Source organism: Typopeltis vanoorti, chromosome 9 (assembly GCF_054136105.1).
Source record: "Typopeltis vanoorti isolate ZY-2024b chromosome 9, IOZ_Tvanoo_1.0, whole genome shotgun sequence".
NCBI lineage: Eukaryota > Metazoa > Arthropoda > Arachnida > Uropygi > Thelyphonidae > Typopeltis > Typopeltis vanoorti.
Window position 1 is genome coordinate 47,880,828 of NC_143557.1, and position 24,173 is coordinate 47,905,000.

Consider the following 24,173-nt stretch of genomic DNA (forward strand, 5'->3'; position numbering starts at 1 on the left):
TATTCTTTTTCCATATACAGAAAACCTACCACAATGGGAAGAGTTTAAAATGCCACTTCACATCACCATCCATTGCAAAAGATAGGCATAATTAAAACTTTACAAGATAGGGCATACAATATATCAAACACGTCAATTAAAAGGAATGAAGAACTGCACTACCAGAAACAGAAGCTTGCACTAAATGGTTTTGAACCCAAGATGATCAGAAAAATTCTTAATACATCTCCTGCAACTCTCTTACTTAAACAAGATTTCGAGAATGTAATCACACTGCCTTAAATCAAAAATGTCATGGACAAAGCGGCTGCATTGCTCCATGAGTACAACATAAAAGTGGGTTTTTACCTGCACAAAAAATATCAAGATTCCTGCATCCACCAAAACCTTCACATCACCCTATGAAAAAACAACCATGTGTCTATGAGATTCATTGCTCTTGTGGCATTTGTTATGAAGGCCAGACAAGAAAGTCGGGAAAGATCCGCATTTCTGAACACGTAAAAGACATTGAAAAAATAAAAGAGCATAAATCAGGTCTGGCCATCAAGTACTCTGGCAACAAAAATGTCATATACTGATCTTAACTGGTTTACAAGAAAATTTAAAGAAGCTTTGCAAATACTTAGAATCCCCACACAGTGCAATAAAAATTAAGGCTTAATTTTACATCAAATATGGTCTGCTATCATTAAAAATGTAACTGCCAAGTACCTAGGGTACAGCACGCATGATACCACAAAACGTGATAGCAACAACTAGCAATGCTCCAACACGCATGCAGTAATGAATTTACCATTTGTATTCTGGTTTATCAATTATATATAACAGTTGTGAAGTTATAAAAAACATCTAATATGTGTGTAATTAATTGTTAATAGACTTTTGTTGTGTAAAACTTTTATGTACCACTACCGCGATAATGAAAGTCATGATGTACAAAACTGGTAGAGTTTGAATTGCTTATTTTTATTAAACTTCTTATTTATATTATAATGTGGTATACCAAAAACTTCCCACAGAAACTTATGTGTACATATACACTGCTTGACAAAATTAGCAAAACACTTAGAAAATGTGGTGTAACTTATGTGGTTTGCGATGAAGCAGGACATAATTTGGTATGGTTCTGTTGTACACAAGAGAATAGCAATGAAATGAGGAGAGACAGCGAGAAACATTGGACAGGTATAAGAGACATTACATATGGGCGTATAAGAATTACCAAAGATCACATTACAGAATCCAACATAATATCCTTAAAAACATGGTCACATAAAATCAGTAAGGCATATGATCTCCTCTAATGATGAACAGGTGTTGAAAGTTTATTTTTCACTTGGTCAGAATATAATAAATTTAGTTTAATCCTTTATACAAGTATGAGCAAACAAAGTTTGTACCTGAAAGTATCTTCAGGACTGGGGTAAGGTGGTGCAATACCAGGGTGACTCCTTGCAAAGGTGGAGCAAGCTACTATCACTCCTATCTCAGTATCTCCCATAATGCAAAACACATCTCCTTGCAGGTATGTCTAATGTTATGCATTAAGGGAAGGGCCACTACCCAGACTAGTTTCGACCTTTATTGAGGTCTCTTCAGTGGGAGCCAGGCCCAAGTGGAGATACCAGCCAGAAGCGTTAGCAAAGTCATCTCTACCTATAGGAATTGCCAAATGGTGTGCCACCTTTTTTAATAAATTACTCTGGATTTAGAGAAAGATGTTGAAAGTTTATTTTTCACTTGGTTAGAATATAATATAATAAATTTAGTTTAATCCTTTATCCAAGTGTGAGCAAACAAAGTTTGCGCCTGAAAGTATCCTCAGGACTGGGGTAAGGTGGTGCAACACCAGGACGACTCCTTGCAAAGGTGGAGCAAGCTACTATCACTCCTATCTCAGTATCTCCCATAATGCAAAACACATCTCCTTGCAGGTATGTCTAATGTTATGCATTAAGGGAAGGGCCACTACCCAGACTAGTTTCGACCTTTATTGAGGTCTCTTCAGTGGGAGCCAGGCCCAAGTGGAGATACCAGCCAGAAGCGTTAGCAAAGTCATCTCTACCTATAGGAATTGCCAAATGGCGTGCCACCTTTTTTAATAAATTACTCTGGATTTAGAGAAAGATGTTGAAAGTTTATTTTTCACTTGGTTAGAATATAATATAATAAATTTAGTTTAATCCTTTATCCAAGTGTGAGCAAACAAAGTTTGCGCCTGAAAGTATCCTCAGGACTGGGGTAAGGTGGTGCAACACCAGGGTGACTCCTTGCAAAGGTGGAGCAAGCTACTATCACTCCTATCTCAGTATCTCCCATAATGCAAAACACATCTCCTTGCAGGTATGTCTAATGTTATGCATTAAGAGAAGGGCCACTACCCAGACTAGTTTCGACCTTTATTGAGGTCTCTTCAGTGGGAGCCAGGCCCAAGTGGAGATACCAGCCAGAAGCGTTAGCAAAGTCATCTCTACCTATAGGAATTGCCAAATGGTGTGCCACCTTTTTAATAAATTACTCTGGATTTAGAGAAAGATGTTGAAAGTTTATTTTTCACTTGGTTAGAATATAATATAATAAATTTAGTTTAATCCTTTATCCAAGTGTGAGCAAACAAAGTTTGCACCTGAAAGTATCTTCAGGACTGCAGTAAGGTGGTGCAACACCCTTCCCTTAATGCACAACATTAGACATATCTGCAAGGAGATGTGTTTTGCATTATGGGAGATACTGAGATAGGAGTGATAGTAGCTTGCTCCACCTTTGCAAGGAGTCACCCTGGTGCTGCACCGCCTTACCCCAGTCCTGAAGATACTTTCAGGTGCAAACTTTGTTTGCTCACACTTGGATAAAGGATTAAACTAAATTTATTAAATGATGAACAGGCCTGACAGCAGTGGACCATGACACTTCTTATAGAAGTGTCTATAAGATTCTGTGGCAACAAATTCCATTCTTCCACCAGAGCTACTGGTTTGTTTACACAATATGGAATTTCCAGACTTTTGATTTATTAAGAATCAGATTCCATAAATCATCATTACAGATGTTAGAAAAATTAAAATATTTACCTAAACAACTGTACCAAAACTATTTCTTCATTTGGATTTCATGCAAAATATTGAACAAATCATTTCTCATTTAGCATATGATGACAGAAATAAATTACATTTAGAATTTGCTAAAATTATTCATAATCCTAAACTTCCACCTCTAAATATCCCATTTACAGAATTGAAAGCTTTATGGGATCTTCAAAGAAATAAAAATCTTATTATCACCAAAGCCTACTAAGTTAATATAACTGTAAGATCATAAAACCTGAGCATTAATTAACAAAGATCGAACCTTAACAACTTTACTCCTAACTGGATAATGTGTTTTCACTTGATCTGGATATAGTCAGACGTTATAGCTTGCCTAAGTTGCATAAAACAAGATATCCTCTTTAGCCAATTGCAGATTGCAATGGGAAGTCTCACATACAAAATTTTGAAGTTCCTTGCAAATCTTCTTTCTCTGGTTATTCCTTTACTTATATTAAAAATACAAGTGACTTTATATCAAAAATTATGGATTTGCAACTGCACTCCACAGATTAACAGTAAGCTTTGACATAGCTACACTTTTTATTAATAGAATTTTTATCATCTTATTTCCAACAGATATTTAACATCTTTTCAAGTTTTTCATGAATTCTGAATATTTCAGCTGGAATGAAAAGCTTTATCAACATATTGAAGAGATGACAATGGGGGTCTCCAATTTTTCCTATTCTTGCAAACTTCTACTTTGAACAACTAGAATTAAAAATTTCAGTGTTTAATTGAAAAACCTTCCTTCCATATGGCTTTTTGCAGTTTGGAATAATTCATGTGAACCATTAGAAGCTTCCTTAGAAAAATTCAAAAACCTTGATCATAATCAAATTCACTATGGAATATGAATCAAATGGGACTCTTTAAATTAAGGGGATATTAAATCCCACATTGTTTTAAAACCGAATAAGAAACTCAAAGATCGGAATCAAAGAGTTTCGTGCTGAATATAGTAACTATAAAAGTATCGGCGACTACTAGCATAGGCTAAAGAACGTAGTCCAAGTACATAGTACAAACTAGGGCAACTCGTAGCAAAGGTGGAGAAAATTCTGATCACTATTCTTAGTATTTTCCATAATGTAAAACCCATCTCCTAGGAGATGTATGATGTCACCGATACTTTTATAGTTACTATATTCGGCATGAAACTCTTTGATTCCGATCTTTGAGTTTCTTATTCGGTTTTAAAACAATGGTGGGATTTAATATCCCCTTAATTTAAATAATGTTTACATCACTGAAATGAAGCCTATTAGCTCTTTATTTTAAATAATTTATAGGTGCACCTTTTTGACAACTCGTATAGCACAGTATATAAGTTCTTTTTGCTATACCCTTAGTATTATTTTGGTCTAGCTACTCACTGATGAGATATCAATAAAGATTGAAACCGGTCTGGGTACCGACCTCCCACCATAATGTATAACATCATACATCTCCTAGGAGATGGGTTTTACATTATGGAAAATACTAAGAATAGCGACCAGAACTTTCTCCACCTTTGCTACGAGTTGCCCTAGTTTGTACTACTTGAACTACGTGATTTAGCCTATGCTAGTAGTCGCCGATACTTTTATAGCTACTATATTCTGCATGAAACTCTTTGATTCCGATCTTTCAGTTTCTTATTCGGTTTTAAAACAATGTGGGATTTAAAATATCCCCTTAATTTAAATAATGTTTACATTGCCTAAATGAAGCCTATTGGCTCTTTATTTTAAATAAATTGGACTATATTTTTCTTAGATGTCCTTATAAAAGGGAACTGGATGGTTCCTTGTCAGTATCTTTTTTTTCATAAACCTTCATTCCTTCTCTGGTCGGTATATCCATCACACTTCTGCTTCCCATCCCTCACAGAAATATGGCATTGTTAAATACCTTCTTTCGAGAGCTCATTATCTATTCCTAATCCGAACTGATTCAAAAAGAAATTTCTACAATCAAAGAAATGGCCATTCTCAATAATAACAACCCCAAATAAATAGAGATTATCAACCATTTTTCTCCGGTCCCTAGGTGAACACTTTCTAGCCTATTAATTCAATCAGCTCTATGATACCATCTACAAAAAATAATATTCCACCTGTACTGCTACAAGAAGAGTATTCAGTTCCATGCAACTGCCAGTTATTCTACTTCAGAAAAACAAGCCGATCTGTTTCTACATGCATTTCTGAATATCAATCCAACATTATCTCCAAGAAATGTAATCAGATCTAGCAGAGCATGAAATTACTAATACTACCTTTGGAATGAAATGACACCAAATTACTTCTACTACTTCTACTACACCAAATTACTTCTACAGATATAGGTTTTATTTCCAAGAAAATTCCTGGAAAAAAAAATAATAATACTGCAGATATTCCCATATATTTAAAAAAGGTTCCTTCTACATTATTCTAATCAGTGTTTCTCAACTTTCTGTCATGTGTGCCCCATTTTTTAATATTAGTTTATTGTGGTGCACCCCCCCCTCGCAATTCTTGTGTTGAGACACTGACAAAACCCATAAGTTAGCAAAACAAACAAAAAAAACTAGGAATTAATTAAAATTTTTAAATATTCATACAAATTTAAATACCTCATCAAATCTTTCGAAAATTGCATAGATCTGGCATCAATGCACAGACCATTGAATTGTATAGGCCTTTCGAAACATTTGCGATTTCATCACAGGAAGTCTTGAATGTTCTGGAAATGTTTCTGCAAGTATAGATAAGGCTTGAAATGGCAAGATGGCAGTAACACTGCAACAGTGACCAACAACGAGAAGTCGATGGTCGGCATTATTTTATCCGATTCACGAGTGTGATGTACGGTATAAAAACAATCTTTTCTAGTTTAGAAAAATGGATATATTTTTAATTGGACATAAGCAGGCATCTGATGACTGTGGAGCATTAACATCAACAAATTCAGGTTCACAGAGTATCACTCCAAAAGTAAAATCAAAAAAGTATGCTGCAGAATATTTAGATTTTGGTTTTACAAAGACTGAAGTAAATGATGAAGAAGACCATTCTGTGTTATTTGTTTGAAAATTTTGGCGGCTGAGAGCATGAAACCGAATAAACTTAAAAGACATTTGGAAACACTTCATAAAGAGTATGTTAACAAACCTCGAAAGGTCTTTGTTGCCAAACTGAAATGTTTTGAAAAGCAAAAATCTAGCATTAAAAAAGCTTTGTATGTAAATGAAAAAGCTTTACTAGCTTCTTACAAAGCTGCATGTAAAATAGCTAGGTGCAAAAAGCCCTAAACTATCAGAGAAAACTTAATTCTGCCAGCTGCGATTGATATTGCAGAAACTATGCTTGGAGAAAGCTTTACTAAACAACTACAATGCATACCTCTATCAAATGATACTGCTGCTCGGCAAACTGATGATATGTGAAGATATGCAGCAACAACTTTTGTCGAAGCTACGTGACCAATTATTCACAATTCTGCTTGATGAGCCAACAGATAGCAACAAGGATTGTCATTTAATTGCTTATGTTTGCGATGGATCATCAGCAGTTGAAGAGTTACTGTTTTGTAAACCAACAGAAAGAAGAGCCACAGCACCTGACTTTCAAAATACTGGATGATTTTATATGCAAGGCAAACATACAGTGGAAAAATTATCTTGGAATTTGCATTGATGGTGATCGAGTTATGTCGGGAAGGTTTAAAAATTTACAAGCCCTTGTGAGGGAAAATCCCCACTATGTATTTGGATGACATTGCATGATTCAAAGAGAAGCTCTTGCTGCAAAGAAAATGAGTCTTGGTCTAAACATTGTGTAAACAACAGTTATAACCATAGCGAATTATATAAAAATGAGACTTAAAATCAAGACTGTTTTCTGAACTTTGCAAAGACATGGCTGGAGTGGAACATTCAACATTACTATTTTACTGCGAGACAAGATGGTTATCACAGGGAAAATATCTACAACGTGTTTACAAATTAAGAGACGAAATAGCAATCTTCTTGGAAGAGGAAAATCACAAAGCAGAGAAGTTTAGAGATCACTTATTTGTGATGAAATTGGGCTACTTGGTAGACATAGTCGAGAAACTAAATATATTAAACCTGCAACTCCAAGGAAAAAATACACATATCTTAGAGATGAGAGACAAAGTTAATGCTTTTTGTAAAAAACTAGAGTTGTGGAACAAAAAGGTAAAGCAACATAATTAGAAATGTTTGCAAATGTGGATGATTTACCAAAACCTACAAGGCAGAAAAGCAACACATCAAAGTTTTATTTGCAACTATTGAAAATCATTTAACAATGTTGATGAATATTAACAAAGTTAACAATATTGAAGAATTTTAGAAACTTTTACAACAGATGACAACATAATGGCAATGTATGAGTGGGTTAGAAACCTATTTCAAATTACCCCTGAAGGTTTCTCAATTGAAGAAGGTGAACAACTTCACGTCAAGCAGTGAAATCAAAAGACAATTTGCATCTAAATCGCTGTTTAAATTTTGGACCGATGTTGATGATGAATTTTCTGCACTAAAGTTAAGAGCTTTTCGTGCACTTTTGCCATTTCCAACATCTTATCTCTGTGAAATTGGGTTTTCTGCAGTGGCTGCCTTAAAAACAAAATACAGATCTCAGTTAAATATAGAAAGAGAACTAAGAGTGTCAATTTCCAATGTATCACTATCATATGAAACGTTTGGTCCACAACACAGGGAAGCCCACGGAAGCCATTAATTTTTAGATTCATTGTGATTGTTTAGTTTTAATTAGTTGCTTGGTATATACTGCATATTGATATGTTCCCATAAGCATAACTAGTTTATTCAATATAGTGGATATTATACATTTTATTTTATTTTCAGATTGTATTTTAGGTTTTTGTTTTTATACTGTTTTCGTGTTAATAAATAGTTTCATTAAATGCTTTTGTTTCAATAAAGTAATTTTTCCTTTGATTTCCATTTTCTTTGTGCCCCATAGTTGAGAATCACTGCCCTAATCTCAACCTGAATGATGGACTTTTCATGCCAAAATTCAGAGAAATTAGCAGTAAGAATTATATAAATATTTTTAAATCACATGCACATACTGTACTCCAGTATTGTCATGTCTAATATTTTGATCAACTAGAGTACTTTTGACTGAAACAGTCCACCTAGATATTGGTCTTCTTCTGGATCTTTGTCTTGCCATCTTGGCATCAGAGCTAATCTAAGGTGGTATGGTCACTGGGAGAGGACAGATCAGAAAAATGGGTGTTTGATGCCAAGACAAAGATCCAGAAGAAGACCAAGATCTAGGTGGACTTGATTCGATCCTAACAGTGCTTGGCTGTTTTTACTTGGTTGACTTCTTACTGCTGCAATACAAGTAGAGATACTATTGTTTAATTTTTAATTTCCAACTGTAATATACTGATGATGGTTCACAATATGTGAAATGAAATATCTGCAGTTTAATCAATCTTAATTAAGTAATCAACTATGTTTACATGTAACTTCGTTATAATGCATCAATTATCTCCATAAGCAGGTATGTTAAACCATGCTTAGAATAAGACTTGACTGGATTAAGTCATAGTGGAACTAGCTTTGAGACAGAGCTGGATCCCAAAGCTTGTGCTACCAAAAAGTAAGAAACATATAGAACTGGCACTACATCAAATTAATAGGAACCACAAAAGTTTCTTGTAATAGTTTGCTACTGTGAAGTTCTTTTAGCATGGCATTCGACCCATGAAGCTTTGGAGTCTCTCAGACTGCTGAGAGTATGCTGAATAGTCCAAATTTAAAGAGATATTAGACTAAACATATACAATAAATTTTTATATTTCATATAATTATAGTTTTAAACAGTAACACAAAATAAGAGGAAACTTCCATACATTCAGGTATTTATCTTTAAAAAAAAAAAAAAATCACCAATGATAGATATGGGAAATGGTTGTGATCATTTCCTGCATAATAAAATGTTGAATAAGCTATAATTACCATATTTTTCAGACGATAAGACGCACCCCAAATTTATGAGACGATTTTTAGAAAAAAATATTTTATTATATAAAGATATTTACAAATTCTTACTTAATTTTTATTTATTGTTACAATCATTTGTATTAGCAATATTCAGTTCATCTTCACTCTCGGTACTATCACATGTCTCGTTAATGTCATCGTTCGTATTACTTTTGTCTGAACTATTGTTGTCACTCCCTTCAAAAACTGTGTCATCTTCGGTACCATCCATTGCATTACTTATCCTGCATTTCTTAAATGACTTTATAATCGTCTCTTCTTTCACAGCTTCCCATGAATTTTTCACCCAGGTACATACTTCTGAAATTGTTGGCCGTTTCATACGTCCTGTTTCTGTAACATCGTGATTTGGCTTCTTTGCCATCCATTTGTTCCACTCATCCCGCATAAAATTTTTGAATGGTTTATTAACAGATCCATCCAAGGGTTGTAATTGACTTGTAAGCCTCCAGGAATGACAGCTAATTCTGTATTCATTTCTTTTAGAAGCTTCTTGGTTGATTCTGTTTTATGAGCTCTGAATAGATCCCACACTAACATCACAGGCTTTTTTTAACAACGCACCTGGACGTTTTGCCCATATCTTTTGTATCCATAATTTCATTCCTGTTTCGTCCATCCAGCCTTTATCTTGAACATGGATAATAATGCTATGAGGAATTTCATCTCTTGGTAACGTTTTTCTCTTGAGATTAACATGGGGGTAGTTTTGTTCCGTCCACACAACAAGCTAAAACTACAGCATAGTGAGTTTTTTCGTGACCTGTTGTTTTGATCACTATTGATTTGGTGCCTTTTGAATCTACTGTCCGATTTGAAGGAACATCAAAAGTTAGAGGCACTTCATCCATGTTCGCAATTTGATAAAGCTCAAAGTTAAATTTCCTTCTCGCTGATATGACAAATCTATGGAATTCTATAATTTTAGCTTCATAGTCAGCCAGCATTTTTTGGGCTAGCGTGGTTTTTGTACGCATGCATAACCCGTGTCTTTTCATAAATCTAAAGCACCAAGACGGTGATCCGGTAAAATCTAAAATTCCATTAGCAGTTGCCCATCGTTTCGCTTCAAAAATTATCATTATCGTAGAAACAGATATTCCCATGTTTTGATGATTTGTTACCCAATTTTTCATTTGTACTTCTAATTCTGGCCATTTTTCTAGATGCGAACGGAATGTTTTCTTGTGTTTACATAGCAGTTTTAATTGTTCCTCTTGTTTTCTCCACTCACGAACCATTTTTTCTGTTGGTGGTGGATCAAAATGTCTTTCTGCTGCTCTGTTTCCATATGGTTTTTGCATAATTTATCACATTTAATTTATAACTCACGTTATATGAAAGTCTTTTTTGTTTTACATTCATTTTTTCTAATTTTAAGATAAAAATTTTAACAACTTATAAAAAATAATTCAAATGAACTGTACAAAAGTGCATATGTTTACACACTAATGACTATTGACGCTCTAAATCGGTGATTCACACACGTGCAGCAAGATAACTTAGGTACCTACCTTCAGTGGCGTGCTTACTAATTTTATTAACATATTGCGCCAGTAATTGAACTTCGCTAACAGCTTTGGTACAGTGTAAAGATTCGTATTTTAACGTTACCTTCGGACCATAAGACACACCCCAATTTTCAGTCGATTTTTCTATGTAAAAAGGTGCATCTTATGGTCTGAAAAATACTGTATATGAAGATATCAAGAAGGAACTTCATTGTTTAGATTCAAGAATGTGTGAGCAGAGCTAATCTAAGGTGGTAAGGTCACTTAAACAAAATGGGAGAGGACAGATCAGAAAAATGGGTGTTTGATGCCAAGACAAAGATCCAGAAGAAGACCAAAATCTAGGTGGATTGTTTCTATCAAAAGTACTCTAGTTGATCAAAATTTAGACATGACAATACTGGAGTACAGTATATATATATTTGCTCTGGTATCAAGTAATAGACTAATTTGGAAGAAAATTAGTAACAGATTAGTAATAAAGTAAACTTAATCATGTAGCACCGTCAGAGAATCCTGAATACTCCTTGAGGGTACATATCAAGAGACTGATTATGATGAAACTTCTGGCCATGAAAACAGGAGAAAAAGATATCCTGGAAGTATGGAGTAATTACTTCGAAAAATTGCTAAATGATAAATGATATTCTCGAACTATGTCAGAGCGAAACTGTGTTGTAGGAATGCCATGTTGTACGGGGGTTACCTGTACTATATTTTAAAGAAAGATAATATCAAATTTCAAGATCTGGAACAGTCTGGACTTGAAGAACATGTCATCTCCACCAAACAATTAACCTTTGGAAAAAGAGTAATATCCTTCACAAAAGCAGTTCTCTCTTAGAATGTTTACACAAAGAAAGTTGTGAAGCCTTGCTTCACCAACCAAATCTGAATATAAATGATTGAATGAAGTCATCTTTCTTAAGAGAAATACACATATCGGCAATTGAATTAGAAACATTTATGCAAATGTATGTTACTTATGCAGTATGTGCAAAATACTTGGTACGAGCATCACCACATATTCTAAGCAATCATTTAAGAATGCTGCTGGTGAATAAGCATCAATAATATATCAATAAGCATCATTCCCGCTAGAAGGCCAGACGGATGGTTGTATTTTCAGAGAGCTCCCGAAAGCTAAGTACAATTTTGAGTAAAAATTAGAATATAGGTTAAAATCATAAAGTAATATTGCCTAATTTTGGTAGCTTGTTGTGTCTGTGGGATTTTGGTGTGAATTCCGTTATTTAATTTAGTATATAACGTTACGTTTCATAGATTTGAATATGGCGATTATGCGACGTAAGATAATGGCGTCCAAAAATACGATGCCATTGTTCAAAAACTATAATGTGAGAGAGTTTGTCCAATGTGATGTGTGTGTGGGATGTATGCATTCCCGAATGAGGCTGGAATGTGGATTGACAGTGACAGTGGTGGGAGAATGTGCAGAAAGTGTAAGCAAAGTGAAGAGTTGAAGTATGTGTCAGGTTGTGAGATAGTTATGGTTGAAGAAAGCCGGAATGTGAGTGAAAATAGTGGCTTGATAGGGAATTGCGATGTACAAGATGGCAATGAGAGCAGTGATCTTAGAAAGAGTGAAAGCAACCATACAGAGAGAGAAAATGGTTTAAATGATAAAAATAATGAGGAATTATTTGTAGGAAGTGAGATCGCTAGGTTGCGCGCAGTGATACAAAATGCACAGCGCCAATTAGAGCACCTGCAAAACTCTTTCCAGAGTGATTCGGCTAACGTAAATAAACAGCCTAAAAATGGGAGAGTTTCTGAAATGAAGGAAAGAGTGTTGTATGGTGACTCGTTATTAAGAGGGGTGACAGATGGCAGCGTAACTAAATCGTACTTACCAGGTGTGAAATTTAAGGATGTAAGTGAGAGTATTAGAGTGCAAAAACAGAGGGTGAAAGAATTAATAATTGTGGCGGGTACGAATGAATTGAAAGGTGATAAATTTTTTATGAAAGAGGACTTGAAAGTATTGTTAAAGGTAGTGAAAGAAAAGAGTGACAGAGTTACAATGGTTAGTCTGTTGCCGCGGTATGACAGAGAGGAGTTTAGAAGGAGGGCCATAATCGCAAATGACATTATGCGCAGGTTATGCAGACGGTGTGGTGTGGAATTCGTGGACGTGTGGAATGAGTTTGAAGGGCGAAAGGACTTATACAAGATGGATGGCCTGCATTTCAATGGACTTGGTGTGCGGACACTGGAAAGAGTGTTGCTGAATGAAGTGAAAATGGATGTGCAAAACCAGAGAAACTAGAACTACCAAGGGGGGGGGGGGGGATGGATATGCAGGCATCAGTGAGACAGATGAGTGTAAGAATGTATATCATGTACCCGAGCCAGCACTAAGGACAAAAAATGGGAATGGGTCATTTAGAATAACGCATCAATATAGGGGTGGAACTAAGGGATCACTGCATTTCATGTATACTAATGCCAGGAGTATTAGGAACAAGAAGGAAGAATTTTTGGCCTTGATTGGCTCTTCCTGGCCACAGGTTATTGGCATTAGTGAAACATGGCTGACGGAAGATGATATAGTTAGTGGGATAGAATGTGTAGGTTATAGTGTGTTTAGGAGGGGCAGAGAGAATAAAATGGGGGGAGGGGTATTATTGATGATAACTGATGAACTGCAGCCAAGGAGATTTGAAGTTGTATCGCAGGATAGTGAAAGGAGCTCATTTGAGGCTATTTGGTGTGAGATTGAGACTGGCAGAATAAAATATACAGTTGGGTGCTGCTATAGACCAGGTGATGGAATAGATGGTGGAGATAGTATGCATAGGGAAATTGATGAAATGAGTGGAAGGAGGGTAATTATTATGGGGGATTTCAACTATGGTAACATTGATTGGAAGGAGGAGAGGACACATGTGAGGAAGGAAAAGGATTTTATTCAATTATTAAGGGATAACTATCTGAGACAGCATGTAATTGAAAATACTAGGGGTGTGAGAGTGCTTGACCTGGTAATAGCATCTGAGAATTTGACTGTAATGAATATGACCATGTTGCCACCTATTGGTGGGAGTGATCATAAGGTCTTGACCTGGGAGGTGGCTAAAGGTGTGGTATTTTCGATTAAGACAGGGTATTTGTGGAATTACCGTGCTGGCAAGTATGACAGGCTTAGGAGATTGCTTGGTTCAGTGCCATGGCATGTACAACTGCAAGGGCTGGACGTTGATAGAGCATGGGAAGTGGTCAAGGAGCATTTACAGGAGGTTATGGCTGATTGTATACCTAGGGTCCAAAAAGTAAAACAAGTAGGGGTTAAATGGATGAATAACACCATTAAGCTTGAGCTGCAAAAAAAGAAACAACTGTGGAGGGAATTTAAAGAAAGGGATGACCTGCAGGCACACGAATGGTATAAAGTGCAGGCCAGAAATGTAACGAGTGTGGTAAAAAAAAGCAAAAGCGGATTATGAAAGGAAACTAGCTATGCAAGCAAAAGAGAATCCCAAACAGTTCTTTCAATATGATGCAAGCAAGAAAAAAACTGTACACGGCAAAATGATTTTAAGGAATGACGATGGTAAGGAGGTCACTGAATCAGTCGATATAGTGGAGTTACTGAGCACGCACTTTGCAAAAGCATATCATCCAGGTGGTGACATTGAAAAAATGAAGGAACCATTAGTTTATACGGGAGTAGTGATGAATGAAGTGGAGGTGACTAGTCTATTACAGAACCTTAATGTGAACACATCTGTAGGATTGGATGGTATACCGGCACGGGTCTTGCGTGAAGCGGCTAAGGAATTATCAGTGCCCTTGAACATGTTGTTTAATCTGAGTCTCAGGTCTGGTTTAGTCCCGAAGGTGTGGAAAGAGGGGAAAATAGTTTCACTGCATAAAGGAGGATCCAAGACTACGGTTGCAAATTACCGACCGATCAGCATATCAGGAGTCATTGTCAAGGTCTTGGAGAAAGTAGTCAAGGGAAAAATACAGGAATGGATTGATGAAAATGAGATACTGTACAGGGGACAGCATGGCTTTGTGAAGGGTAGATCATGCTTCAGTAACTTGCTCAAGTTTTATAACAAGGTGACGGCTGAACTGGATAAGGGAAATGGGTTTACAGTGATACTGCTGGACCTAGCAAAGGCGTTTGACAGGATACCACATGGAATACTAATCCGCAAACTACAACATATGGGAATGGATATAGGGTTGGTGAGATGGATAGGTGGTTGGTTGATGGAGAGATATCAAAGAGTAGTTTATTCAGGAGTAGAGTCCAAAAGACGGCCTGTGACTAGTGGTGTGGCACAGGGTTCTGTTCTTGGACCACTGCTGTTTAATCTGTTCATTAACGATATAGGGAAGGATTTAAGTGGAACAATTCATTTGTTCGCTGATGATGCAAAGTTGGGTAGGGCAATAGTGAATGCAGAAGATGTCAAAGTCTTGCAGGATGACTTAGATAGATTGGAGTTCTGGGCTAAGGAGAATAGATGTCAATTTAATGTGACAAAATGTAAGGTTATGCATTTTGGAGTGAAAAGATTAGCAGCAGTATACCACATTGGTGGAACTGTACTCCAAGAGATTGATGAGGCCAAGGACTTGGGAGTGTTGGTGGATAGGGAGATGAAGTTTAGGGGGCACATTGCAAAAGTAGCTAAATCAGCTCATCAACTCACTTGGTTGTTGAAAAATACCTTGACGAGCAGAGACAAGCAAGTTATTGTACCTCTGTACCGAGCCTTGATAAGACCTCATCTCGACTATTGTGCCCAGATTTGGTCACCTCGGTTCCTTCTTGATGGGGAGGAGGTGGAGAGGATCCAGAGGCGAGTGACTAAGATGATAACAGGTCTATGGAATGAACCATATGAGAACAGGTTGAAGAATTGTGGGTTGCAGAAACTAGTTGATAGGCAGAAAAGGGGAGATATGATTGAGACATTCAAATTGCTAAAGGGATTCTATAGGATTAAATCAGAGGATATTTTTGAGATCAGGACTGGTGGTGGGAGAACTAGGGGACACCTATGGAAGCTGGGCAAGAGTGTGGTTAGCAGGGGTGTTAGAACTGGATTCTTTACTTTTAGAGTGGTAAATGAGTGGAATAAGCTGCCAGAGTCTGTTGTGGGTGCTATGACGGTGAAAGAGTTCAAGGCAAGGTATGATAGACACTGTGAGAAATTAATCGCATAGTTGTGTGGACATGATGTTTAGGGCCTCGATGAGTCTAAGGACTCCTGGAGTCGCCCGAAATAATAATAATAATAATAATGTCAATCACAATGGGAAAAACAAAGGATCTTTTGGAGTTCGATAAAGGGTTTATTGTGGATGCCTGTCTGGCTGGAGCCACAATTCTGAAAACAGCAGTACTGACTGGTTTCTCAAAAGGTGAGAGATCCCAGGTGTTTAATCACTAAAAAAATAACCGGCATTGGTTGTCAAAGTGGCATAATTATGAACTCCTAAGACAGTCTGTCAGGGACAAGATCACCACTACCGTCATCAGGGAAGGGTTATGGACAAACAGATCTTCTTGTGTGCAGCAATTTACTGAAGCATTTAATGCACACCAAAATAAGTATTTACCTATTCCTACATGGGTATTTATACTTGCATATCTGGCAGTCCCTGTTAGGTTTTTGTTTCCTCTGTATGGTATATGCTGACATGTGCGTGAATCTCTGTATTTCTTGGCAAGGCCAAAATCAATTATATATACCAAATTTCCTTTCTTTCCTAGTCACATTAAGAAGTTATCTGGCTTAATATCTCTGGGGATAAAATTCTTGGTGTGAATATATTCTATTCAACTTATCTAGAAAAAAAAATTGTAATTATTAAATTCTTAAATAAATGAAATGACCCATATGTCATTGAACTATGCACAGGGAACTAAAGGGGACTGGTACCGGCAATCACATGCCGATACAAATCTTATACCAGTAATATAAGTTTCTAATTCAGTGGCCAATATGTGTAGCAGTAGTTCTGTCATGCTCTTAATATAGCAAAACTTTTATGATAAATAAAAACTACCACATGAGTAATTCCATTATTATTCATTAGGCAAATATCACGTATATTACTTTAATAATTCTACATCTATAATTAATGCACAAAACACAAAATGGGAAAAAAAATTGCTCTCTCATAGCTAAACATTTTCTTGTATATTCAAATCTCACTATAATGAACTTAAGAAGTACAGAAATAGTCTGTTATAAGTGAACAGGCTACAATGAAATTTCTTTAAAATAGCATTGTGCCTAGAGGAACTTAAGCTGGGACTGTCTTACAGTTTATCATACTGATGTCTGCTATAAAAGGTCAAGTGTTTATATTAACTTAATTATATATGAAGTATTAGTAAAGGGCATATTGGAAAAAAAAAAAAAAACTAATCCAAAAAAGTTGCGGAAAAGGTTTGTTTAATCCAAATATTAGAAACATACTTAAGATGTTTTTAAAGGGATCAAAAAATTCTAACATATTAAGTGGTATACTCTCAGCTTGAAGTATTTTTAACACATTAGCCTTGCAGGAAAATTTCAAGAATCAAATCACTTTAGCAACTTTGTTGTGATAAGCAAGCAGGTTTTACTTTTGAAAGCACACCAAAATATGTATTTACCTATTCCTACATGGGTATTTATACTTGCATATCTGGCAGTCCCTGTTAGGTTTTTATTTTCTCTGTATGGTATATGCTGACGTGTACGTGAATCTCTGTATTTCTTGGCAAGACCAAAATCAATTATATATACCAAATTTCCTTTCTTTCCTAGTCCCATTAAGAAGTTATCTGGCTTAATATCTCTGTGGATAAAATTCTTGCTGTGAATATATTCTATTCGACTTATCTGGAAAAAAAAAGTCATAATTATTAAATTCTTAAATAAATTATTAAATAACAATGATTTAAAATACTGCTTTTTTGTATGAATCAATTAGATAATATGACATAATTAACAAGAATTTATTAATACAGTTGACCCTTAAAGAATGCGGTTTGAACTACACGGATCCACTTTTATGCGGATTTTTTTGAATAAATTTATTGGAAAATTGTTTGGAGATTTGCGACAATTTAAAAAACTCGCAGATGAACTGCATAGCTTATATATATCAAAAAAATTAAGAACAAGTTATATATATCATGAATGCATAAAATATATGTAGATATTAGTCTATTTTATCATTTGATATCATAATTATGTAATAATTATGATAGTAAATAATTATTTACTATCATTTACTATGTAAACAAATGTAAAGATGCAGTATTAAATCATAACTGCATAAAATTAACTGTTAATAATTAGTTAAATTAATTAATTAGCAAAAAATAAAAAATTTTAGAAAGATTCATTCATTAGTGTATAGACTGGGCTACCGCAAAGCAATTGTATTGATTGCACTAGGCAAAAATAAAGCCTAGAATGAATCCTATATGAATCATTATACCTGTAAATAAATATGAATAATTTATTTTTCCATTATCTTTTCATTTTTGATGTCTAGTATTAGCAATGTGTATAACATCTACAGTGTTCTCTATCATATAAGACAATATTGACGTTGGTATGACAGGCATATGATTCATCCTGTAAACAGATGACGTAAACTTATGGTACCGATAAATACAGTACAGTGCTGTAAATGTATTTTCACTTCCTTGTGATTTTTTTAATAATATTTTCTTTTCTCTAGCTTAATTTAATGTAAGAATATAGTATATAATACATACATACATACATACCATACAAAATATGTTTTAATCAACTGTTTATGTTATCAATAAGGTTTCAGGTCAACAGCATGCTATTAGTGGTTACATTTTTGGGGAGTCAAAAGTTATATGTGGATTTTCGAACAACATGGGGGAAAGTCAGCGCCCAATATCCCCCATGTTGTTCAAGAGTCAACTGTATATGGAAGCAGCATTACATACAATTAAAACTGAATATGGAACATAGAGGGTGAAATGAATAAATAAAATTAACAATTAACTCTTTAATAACTAGGAAGCCAGTTTCCTCACCGCCATGACATAATGAATAGCTTCCTCTTTTCATCTTCCACCCATATAAATGACCTCTCCTGGACTTCAAATCCTATCCATAGTTTTGCTTGTGGAGTACTGTCCATTCTTTCTCTTCATTTGATGGCTTGCAGATCTGACAAATGCCATGTCCAAACAATTCCAGCTTCGAAATTGAATATAACCAACCTAGTTTATTTGTGCTACCAAAACTATGTAGGGGAGTCTTCTTTCTTGCCAAATTTATATCATTTTATCTTCATTAACTTTGATAACATCCAGATTCTCAAAAAAAGTTTCTGTTCTCAAGCTGTCATTTACTTCATTTACACAAAACATTGCAATCAAAGCTCCTCAAGTCTCCAAAACTATTTTATGCTCTAGTCATAATTTCACTTATAGAGCTTTTCTCTCTCTCTGTACAAATTCCAAATCTGCCCAAACAAAGAATACTGATCTCTTCTTGTTATCCAGAAAATGGCAATTCAAACAGGTGATTCTTCCCACTCACTCAATCACTACAACAACTGCTATCTCACAGATGATCTGTTTCTGCCTTATGCCTTTTCTACAGGTGAGCATTGTTTTACTGAACTGGCATCCATCTTTCCTCCAAGGCTGTAAGATGGAAACAGTAGCTAGTTATCATCCATACAAAAGTCCACCTATAAATCCAGTGGACTGCTTCTCCTTTCATCTGGATCAATCAATCATTCAATTTGCACAATGTTAAGTTTCTAGAAATCACACAAATCTTAATGAAAATAAAGTTAAATACCAATAAAAGTTTTAAAGTTAGAAAGAGATCAGCTAATAATAAGAAAAACAGAAACCTATGGGCAATGATATACTAAAAAGTAAGGTAAAGGCAAAGAAAGGCCTTCATTTGCTGATGGGTTTCTTGAAGCGCTAATTATTCTAATCACTGGGAAAGCAAAAAAAAATATGGTATGGAGAAGACCATTTCAAAGTGCAGAGGTATAGAAAATAAAGGAGAATGAGAAGCTAGTTCGATAAGTTTGCAGCTGAAATGTATATGGGTTGATCAAAAGCTGCTCATGTTCATACATGATTTATGAAAGGTGTGGGGGGATTGTAGTAGCCAGTTCAGTGGAGCAGTATCCATGTAAATACTTAGAGAAAGGCCATAATATGCATCTATAGGAAAGCAATTCAAGAAAAGTCGGTGAGAGAGGGATCAAATAAGTGAACAGCACTCTCCTGAATATGATCAAGCATTCTGAGGATAGTCCTAGGTGTACCACCCCAAATGTGAGAGCAATATTCTAAAGTCAAGTGGATTTGAGCTTATGAAGTGTCAGGAGTTGAAAATGAGAACAGTACTGTTAAGAAGAAAAAATAATACCAACCTTTTTTTTGAGAGATGAGAGGCTTTGGGCATGATTTGTTTGTCCCAGGATAGGCCAGATGCAAAAGTGAACTCAAGAATTTAAAACCGATCCCAGATGACAAGCAAAATAGTGAGTGAAGCATTGGCTATTTTTAAGAAATGAGATAGGATTGCATTTATTTTGTGAGAAAACTCACCTCACCGGAAAATAGCAAGGAAATCAGTATTTAAGGCACTGGTTATAATCTTTAGGACTGAATCACATGAACACTACAAGTTTTGAGAATGAAAAACAAGAATAGTCCTGTTATCAGTTTATGACACCATATGGAAGAAAGGTGTACTGTATATAGTAGTAAAAATAATCAACTGCCAAAAAACTCCAAAATTACTAGAACAAATGATATCCAATAGGAAAATAAAGGCATATCTGAATTCACAAAAAAATGGATTGCCACAAGGATCTGTCCTTTTCCCAGCTTTATTCAACCTGTACACAAGCGACATCCCTCCAACAGTTAGTTGAAAGTTCTATGTTGTTGACATTGCTATACAGTGTTATAGTTTCTGTTATTTCGTTATTTCTCAACTCTGCTTTGAATTTTTTGTTCTTTACTTAAAACTTCATGAATTGTTGGCTGCCTTAACTATTGACTACCGCCAGTTATCTATTTCTACTATATCTTATGTTCTCACACTCAATAGTCTAACAAATTTATTTGTTTTTTGACTGCACCAGTTAGACCATGTATTTTAGTGCAAGATTACAGAATTTTCAACTTAAAGACAAAGCGGATATTGTTTGTATTCCCCGCTTATGTTAATCTATACCTTTAATTAGTCGTGTGTGTGTATATATATATACACACACACATACATATATACATATATATATACACACACATACATATATACATATATATACACACATATATATATACACACTGAATATGGAACATAGAGGGTGAAATGAATAAATAAAATTAATTACATATATACATATATATATACACACATACATATATACATATATATATATACACACACACACACACATATACATATATATATACACACACACACACACACATACAGGGTGTTCGGGATAAATTTGACATATTTATAATTAATTATATTTTTCCGTAAGTTACATGTATTAACACACACTTCTCTTCATTTAAAAGTTTGGACCCTTCTTCATTCATATACAAGATGTCAGAAAGGATGGATAGCTGGAACCCACCTGAATCATGGAAGAGAATAACTTGTATCATGATGATTCGTGCCCGCCATCAAAATAAGGATATTACGACTGCTGCCCAATGCTCCCTGAATACAGTAAAAACAATCAGGCATGAACTAGAGACTTGCAATGGTGACTACGAGGATGTAGCAAGAAGAAAGATCCCTAGCAGACGATCTGATTGCGTTCGTACAGCAGAATTCCTCGCAAATCTGCAGGAACAGGTGTTGAAGAACCCTGGCATTGGAATTCGGGCTTTGTTCGTGGAGTTGCTAACTGTAGTCAAGCCCTGGATAACAAGGGTAGCCAATGGTAGGCCGTATGTATGGCAGCAGGATTCGGCCCCTTGCCACACCTCTGGGAAAAGTCAAAAATGGTTGTCTGAAAATTTCTACGACTTCACCAGTCCAAATGTTTGGCATCCAAACTCCCCAGACCTTAACCCCATGGATTATTTTGTATGGGGCGCAGTTGAAAAAGACACCAATCGCACTTCCAGTAATACAAAAGCCCAGTTAATGGATAAAATTAAAACAGTTTTTGCGGCCCTTCCCAGGGAGACTGTAGCATCAGCTTGTTCGAGGTTCCGAAGCAGAATTGAAGCTGTGATCGATGCTAATGGTGGTTATTTTGAGTAAATCTTGTTGATAGTATTGTAATTAACTCTGCCTGTAATGTTTTTTTGTCAATTCATTAAATTTAATAGATACAAAGAAGATTTTCTTTTTCCTTACGAAACTGTCAAATTTATCCCGAACACCCTGTATATACATATATATATATATACACACACACACACATATATACATATATATATATACACACACACACACATATATATGGAGACTCGTTAGTACGAGGTGTGTTAGTAGAGGATTTGACAAAATCATACCAACCTGGTGCGACCATAAAGGACGTAACTGCGTCTATTAGAGAGCAAAAGGAAAGGGTGAAAGAAATGATTGTTGTGGCAGGTACGAATGATTTGAAAGGAGATAAAATGGAAATGATAGAAGACCTGAATGAATTGTTTGAGGTAGCAAAGGAAAAGAGTGAGAGAGTTAGAATGATTAGTCTTTTGCCACGGTATGACAGTGAAATGTTTAAAAGGAGGGCTATAATTGCAAATGACTTTATGCGTGGGTTATGTATGACGAGTGGTGTGGAATTTGTGGATGTGTGGAGTGAGTTTGATGGGCGAAAGGATCTATATAAGATGGATGGCTTGCATTTGAATGGTTACGATGTAAGAAGACTTGAGAAAGTGTTGCTGAATGTAGTGGATGTGCAAATTCAGGGAAACTAGATTTGTTAGAGGGGGGGGGGGTAGAGATACAGTCCTTATGGAGGCAGTTGAATGTAAGAATGAATATAATATGCCAGAGCAAATAAGGACAACAAATCTGAGTGGGATAGTTAATATAAGGCATCAAGGTAGGGTTGGGGCTAATGGGGGTCTTAAATTCATGTACACTAATACTAGGAGTATTAGGAACAAGAAGGAAGAGTTTTTGGCCATGGTTGGCACTTCCAGACCACAGGTTATAGGTATTAGTGAAACATGGCTGACTGTAGATGATATAACTAGTGGGATTGAATGTGATGGGTATAGTGTGTTCAGGAATGACAGAGAGAATAAAATGGGGGGAGGAGTATTGTTGATGATAGCTGATGAGCTCCAGCCAAGGAGAATAGAAGTTGAATTGCAGGATAGAGAAAAGAGCACATTTGAGGCCATTTGGTGTGAGATTGTGGCTAGCAGAACTAAATATACAATTGGGTGCTGCTATAGACCAGGTGATGGAAAAGATGGTGGTGACAGTATGCACAAGCAAATAGAAGAAATGGGTGGAAGGAGGGTGATTATTATGGGAGATTTCAACTATGGTCGCATTGATTGGAGTGAGGAGAGGACACATGGGAGGAAGGAACTGGATTTTATGCGGTTATTAAGGGATAACTATCTGCGACAGCATGTAATGGAAAATACTAGGGGTCAGAGAGTACTTGACCTAGTAATTACATCTGAGGATTTGGCTGTAACAAATATGACCACATTGCCACCAATCGGTGAGAGTGATCATAGGGTCTTAACTTGGGAGGTGGCTAAAGGTGTAGAATTTTCAATTAAGACAGGGTACATGTGGAATTATCGGGCTGGAAAGTATGACAAGCTTAGGAGTTTGATTGGTTCAGTGCCATGGCATGTACAACTGCAAGGACTAGAAGTTGATAGTGCATGGGAGGTAGTTAAGAAGTGCTTGCAAGAAGCAATGGCTGACTGTATACCTAGAGTCCGAATAATAAATCAAGTAGGGGTTAAATGGATGAATAACACCATTAAGCTTGAGTTGCAAAAAAAGAAACAACTATGGAGGGAATTTAAGGAGAAGGGTGACTGGCAGGCACATGAACGGTATAAAGCACAGGCCAGAAGGGTGACGAGTGTGGTAAGAAAAGCAAAAAAGGATTACGAAAGAACATTGGCCATGCAGGCTAAAGAGAATCCTAAACAGTTTTTTAGATATGTAGCAAGTAAAAGGAAAAATGTACATGGCAGATTGATTTTAAAGAATGCCGATGGTAGGGAGGTAACTGAATCAGTTGAGATAGTTGAGTTACTGAGTGAGCACTTTGCAAAAGTATATCATCCAGGTGGTGACATTGCAGAAACGAATAAACCAGTAGATTATACGGGAATTGTGGTTAATGAAGTGGAGGTGAGTAGTCTATTGCATAACCTCAATGTCAATACATCTGTGGGATTGGATGGTATACCAGCTCGTGTTGTACGAGAAGCAGCTAAAGAATTGTCAGTACCCTTGACCATTTTGTTTAATTTGAGTCTCGGGTCTGGGTTAGTCCCGAGCGGGTGGAAAGAGG

General features: G+C 35.9%; 1 protein-coding gene across 3 annotated transcripts in view; it reads right to left on the minus strand.

Moving 5' to 3' along the window:
* The window catches only part of LOC150103019 (casein kinase I-like), a 282,371-nt gene that overhangs the window by 170,219 nt on the left and 87,979 nt on the right, over window positions 1–24,173 (minus strand). For all 3 annotated transcript variants that reach the window (XM_090398511.1, XM_090398509.1, XM_090398510.1), the window contains exon 4: window positions 17,287–17,515. In XM_090398511.1, the coding sequence (XP_090254637.1) occupies window positions 17,287–17,515 (229 nt within the window). The remainder of the gene's footprint in view (window positions 1–17,286; window positions 17,516–24,173) is intronic.